Here is a 5,871-nt window from a genome sequence, read left to right on the forward strand (position 1 = left end):
TGAACCCTGTCCAAGACTCTCCTATTTGTCCGCAACGCAGTAGGTAAGTCCTCCGCACCGTCGACGTTCTGCCAGCGCCTCCTGTGCGCTAGATGGCGCTAGAGTAAAGCAGCAGCTCCTGCGCGGCGCGGCTGTCTCAACAAGAAAGAGGAGGAAGAGGAAAACGACAGCAGCAGCCAGTGTGGATTCGTCGTCAACTCGCCTTGCGTGACAACACGGGCAATCGCATTCGGGCTTCGGGTAGGCACCTTTTTCTTTTAGCATTTGAGTTCTTGTGGAAAAGAAAGATTGTTTATGTTTCGACTACGACCATATCGGCGTTTCCGCGCTCGTTTCTCGCCCCCCCTTCCTCCCCCCTCCCTCCTCCTTCCTCGGCGAACAACATGCCAGCGGAGCTTGCTTGTGCTTGGTCAAAATGGCTGGGCGCAGTGAAATGTGAAATATTCCTTCTCTCGTGGGCTTGTCACGCGAGCCTTGAACACACCGTCGAAAGCCTTAAGCGCAAGGCGGATTTTTTTTTATTTTATCGAAAGTGCGTTTTGTTTTTGTCTCGCACTCGAACGCAACGCGGATTTTTAACGAAAGTGCGTTTTGTTCGTGTCTCGCGCTCGTCGACGTTGACTTTATTTTGTTTTTATTCTTTTCGTTTCCTTGCTATGGTACATGTAGCTACTTTGTTTTTGTTTGTGTGTAAGGGAGGCTTGGTGTTTACGGTTGCCTCAAGGATTACAGGTGGACTAGCTGCGCGAGTACAAGTAGTCGATGCAATGGTGGAAGGTGAACGCGAGACGAAAACGAGTCCGGGCGCGGGTGGGACAGAGTCTGGCGGTTGAACTAGACAGAAAAGCTCCACTAAAGTGAAAGAAAAGCTTACTCCTCTGAGTTGAAATCACTTGAGTGAAGTTATCTCCATGTTAAGTTCAAACGATGCTGCTAAGTTAAATTAGGTACAGTTTTTAGCCTAAGTGTCCTCTCTTGCGGACAGTAGTTTTTGCTCTGTATCTTGTGACTCATCGGTGCTACCCTAATAAATCCTGGTGTGCTCAGTAGAGGACATCATGGCCTTTCCTATGATGTTCCATGTGTTTGGGTGGCAATGCAATTCACTTAGCTGTCTTGCTGAAATTAAATGGACACCGTGGACGTATATGAATATGCTGCGTTTCAGGCGGATGTCGTATTTTCTTTAAGATTTTATGAAATTAACGGCAAACTATTTTAAGGAATATGTTGCCTATTCTAATATCGTCATTTGTGTCCACTGTAGACGACATTAGTTTCCAGGCCATATTTGACACATTGGAGTTACCTTATGAAATCCTAGCTTGCTCAGTAGTGGACATCCTGGCCTTTTCAATCTCAACATTTTTAATGGTAAAGTTAATGGTAAACCATTATGAAGAAAGGCTAATAGGTGTACCTGTTCACAAAACTTACCTAGTCTTAGTATTTTAAACTTTACTCATCCGGGTGTGATTGACTGGTGTAGTTAAATGCAAATATTATCAGACAGGCTGATTAGTCGATAAAATAATCGAGTAGAAATATTAGATTGTGACTGTTTTTAGTCCACTCAGTGTTCAGTAAATGGGGCAAAAGGGGAGCATCTACGTTGCAAAAAAAACTATGTAAAACAGTGGTTCTCTCTCACGCGTGAGATTTTGACAAATCACATTTCATGCATTTTTAATAGCGTGCATGGAATGTGTACATTTTTCCTTTCAAATTGAGAGCAAATTAAATGGAACAGGAGGCAACTTATTGCTAAATTGTCTTATAGTGACCCTTGCAAAACATTTGCTTTTATTTTGTTAAGTTGTAAAATGGTGATGTTACAGGAGACATTTTCTGGTGTTAATGTATAAATTAGGCATAGAGGTACCGCTACAAATGTGGTTCTTAAGTTTGATAAATTGGGCGAAAGTGAAACGGCGAGGGCAGAGGGCAGGCTTCGGGTAAAAGGAAACGCTTTGACTCAAGTCCCGCCCCTTGCTCCTCCCCTTCGCAGGTCGCTCCCTACCGCCACCATGTCTGAACTGTTGCGCTACATCGACTACGACCACAAGGCGACCTTCCTGAAGATGCTCAACCAGCAGCGCATGGAAGGTGAGCACTGCGACGTGGTGGTGGTGGTGGAGAATATCGAGTTCCGGGCTCACCGCTGCGTCTTGGCGGCCTGCAGCAACTACTTCAAGAAGCTCTTCAAGAAGCAGCCGGACGAGGACAACTCCATCGTAGAGCTGGACTTCATCCGCTCGGACATCTTCGAGGAGGTGCTCAACTACATGTACACGGCGCGCTTGGCCGTACGCAAGAAGGACATCAACATGATGATGTCGTCGGGCCAGATCCTGGGCATCAACTTTCTGGACAACCTGTGCTCGCAGAAGCGAGAGCTGACCAACATGAAGACGCGAGAGAACCAGGCGCCGCCGGGCGACCACGGCCTGCGGGCCCAGGACGCCATCCTCAAAGAGCTGGCCATGGAGGAGGTGCGCAAGAACAGCTTCTACGACACGGCCATGGACGCCATGGGCGGGGCCGGCGGCTCGCACCTGCCGGCCGCCCAGCCGCACGGCTACGGCGCCGGGACCGGGCTGGGCAAGGACCCCCACGCCCACGGCTGGGGCTCCTCCTCCTCGGGCGACATGAAGCTGGAGTACCTGCTGTACGGCCACCGCGACCACGGCGGCCCGCTGCCGGCCAACCCCGCCGGCACCAAACCGCTGGAGCACGGCGCAAAGAAGGAGCGCCTGCTCACCGCCAACCGCCCCTACGGATGCGAGCACTGCCCCAAGGCCTTCACCACCGCCGCCCACCTCAAGGAGCACCTCAAAATCCACTCGGGCTTCAAGCCGCACCGCTGCGTGGTGTGCGGCAAGGCCTTCATCCGCGGGCCCGATCTCAAGCGCCACGAGCGCGTGCACAGCAACGAGCGGCCCTTCGCCTGCCAGCTCTGCGAGAAGGCCTTCAAGCACAAGTCGCACCTCAAGGACCACGAGCGGCAGCACCGCGGCGAGCGCCCCTTCAACTGCGGATCCTGCGACAAGGCCTTCATCAAGGCCTCGGACCTCAAGCGCCACTGGAACACCATGCACAGCGGCAACCCCCGCCGCCAGATGGCGCTCTCGCCCGCCGCCTCGCAGCACCCCGCCGATGACCAGCGGGACTGGAAGCTGGAGGCGGCGGCCGCCGCCGCCGCCGCCGCCCACTCGCACAACTCGGACTGCTGAGGCCAAACTGATGAACGCCAATGAAAACATGCTCGAAAGACTACTGGTCCTCCTTTTTTTGGGGGGGTTCCCGCCTGTAAAATCCATGTTTAGTTTTACTCACAAAGCACCGATGTCTATTACTTTGCTTTGTTTCATGGTGTGAGACCATGACTAAGAACAGCTTAAAGGAGACATATTATGCCCCCCCCAGAAAAAAAATTAACGCTTCAGGAACAAACGCATAGTTCGTCATGATTTCTTTGCACACCCCTGTTCAATGGCCACCTTCAATCATTTCAAAACTTCATGAATGTAACCGTTTGAAAAAAAAAACAGGATTTTTGGGGCCCATTAGAGCGTCTGTGTCTATTTAAATAATTTGTCTATTAACTGCATATATTTGCATACTGTTTATAAAGCGTTAACATTTTCTCTATTTTTCATCAAATAAAGCATTTTGCCATTGTTCAACATTCTTTGCCGTGCCTAAACCAAATATCAAACGGCATCAAGGAGGTCTTGATCATCGGGCTGGACATGAGCGCAGCCACATATATGATGGCCACTTACTTCACTTTATTACTATTATATTCATTTGTATATCAAAAAGCTTTTGGGGTTTTTGTTTTGTTTTTGTACAGAATATGTAGGCTTTTGAAATGGTGTCTTTTTTGTTTTTACTTATCACTAAACCTTGACTTTTGAACAGGGGTGTGTCGGCTTTGTGTTTTATACCCGCAATATTGCCGTGCATGGAAACGTAAATTCCAAACTCGAGCATTTCAATCGATTCCATTTCCGCTTCAATGTAACAGATGTCAAACAACCGTTCAGCGTTTCATTTTTTGTTTTTAAAGAAGAAAAAGCAAAATAAAGGTTACATTATTTCTAGCTCGCAAACAAAGCAACGTGACTTCTATGCTTATTTCAATGTTTTTGTTTTGTTTTTTGCCATCAAAAAAAAGCAAGGAATTGTATGCTTTTTGTTGTCGAAATGAATGTCTTCAAAAATACTTTTAGATATATCAATGGGGTATTTTTTTATCAAAAAAAAAACGTTCCCATTATAAAACATCTTGATTCCTACACGTAATCATCAGATAATGTAACGATACAACGTAAATAGGGACAAAAAAGATTATTTTTTTTAATTTTTTAGATTGAGTTTGACGCCAAGATGGATCTAAATGTTTCATAATATGTCTCCTTTAACATGAGTTGCATATATTCATGTGGGTGTTTTTGAAATGGATGTGTTTAGTTAGTACTAATTGGTCGCACTGTACAATGAAATGCGAGGCGACTTTCTTGCATTTATCACTCGGCGATAAAAGCCAAAGCGTCGGGTCGCCCTTGACTAATTTACTGTCATACAGTAACACACACATGTCAAAGGTCAGTGATGGACATCTGTATATACTGTAGCCCTACTTACCGTAATTAGCTTGTGGCACAATTTAGCATCACAACGAGGGATTATGCACATACGTATATATATATTAAAAAAAAGAAGAAAAAAAAAGAATTATAAAAAAACATGTCCGACTCCGGCGCTTTGACAATAAACCACCATTTTGTATGTGTTTGTTGGTTTGTTATTAGACGTTCAGGGCGCATTTTTTGAATGGACGAGGAGCGTTTTTAGGCCACACAAAAATTTCAGTTGATGACAAGTGCTACTTCTGCAAGAATTAAGTCACTATTTAAAATGGGATTTATTTGCTTTCCAATTACAGTACTTCATTCTTGTTGCGATACAAAGTGAACAATATATCTACTTGTTTTTAAATTACCACTTTATATTTTTAGAATCCCCACAAAAATCACAATTGACTGGAAAAATATGACTATTCTTGTAGTAAGGCATTATTTAAAAACGAAAGACTATATTCTTGTAAACTTTTTTTTCTGGAAAAAATATCCAACTTTATTCTTGTAATTTTTTTTTTCTCTCATCTGACTTCTTAAAAAAAATGTACCGTAGAAATATGCCTATATTCTCATTAACATAACAGCTGTCAAAATTCTTATAATGTATTATTTTTATCACAATATGATTTTCTGGACATTTTCAGTGTGGCCCTTGTACGCCTTCATATTGAATTGTGCGCTCATACTATTTTTTTTTTTGGTTCATTTTGTTCATGTATAATAAAAAGATAATCAGGGAGTGAAAAAAAATCACACTTCACCAAAGCTTTTACTGTATTCTAATATGATTTTATATAACTGACAGGTGAAACTCAACCCACGGGATGCAAGTATATTTTTGTATATTTAATGACCTACTGCAACATTCATTTAACTATTACTTGTTTGTTTTTATTTGAAAGTTTAAAAAAAAATCGACTGTCACTGTCTCAATGAATATGATATATTTGTCATTTAAAAATAAATGCTGTAGCTTGTTTTTTTTTTTTTTTTTTTTCCTTTTTTTTTATAGCTTTTATTTTGGTTGTTCTTCCGGCACTGGCCGTGTTCTGGTGGAAGGAAACTCGACGTGTCACGAGGACGAGCTCGTGCTTGGTGGCGTGGGAACCGGTCACGCACTTATGGAGCGAAACACGGAAGGGTCATTGACTGGCGGTGACGCTAGGGGGAACCCTTTGACCATTCTCATCAACAGGAGATTTGAGGAAGTAGGGCGAACTTCCGT

At 44.3% G+C, this 5,871-nt stretch overlaps 1 protein-coding gene across 3 annotated transcripts; it reads left to right on the plus strand.

Annotated features, from left to right (window-relative positions):
* The first annotated feature begins 146 nt into the window (after positions 1-146).
* Positions 147-5,625, plus strand: LOC148414690 (zinc finger and BTB domain-containing protein 14-like). Of its 3 annotated transcripts, XM_088430333.1 has the most exons (3): positions 147-240; positions 2,009-2,273; positions 2,388-5,625. In XM_088430333.1, exons 2-3 carry the CDS (start codon positions 2,028-2,030, stop codon positions 3,231-3,233), a joined length of 1,092 nt encoding a protein of 363 aa, XP_088286459.1. In that variant the 5' UTR covers positions 147-240; positions 2,009-2,027; the 3' UTR covers positions 3,234-5,625. The 3 variants fall into 3 exon arrangements, with proteins under 3 accessions (XP_088286459.1, XP_088286456.1, XP_088286457.1); XM_088430330.1 differs by having other exon boundaries at positions 2,009-5,625; XM_088430331.1 differs by lacking the exon at positions 147-240 and adding an exon at positions 402-584 and having other exon boundaries at positions 2,009-5,625.
* The last annotated feature ends 246 nt before the right edge of the window (positions 5,626-5,871 follow it).

Source organism: Hippichthys cyanospilos, chromosome 12 (genome assembly GCF_059441005.1).
Source record: "Hippichthys cyanospilos isolate Australia breed blue-spotted pipefish chromosome 12, RoL_Hcya_1.0, whole genome shotgun sequence".
NCBI lineage: Eukaryota > Metazoa > Chordata > Actinopteri > Syngnathiformes > Syngnathidae > Hippichthys > Hippichthys cyanospilos.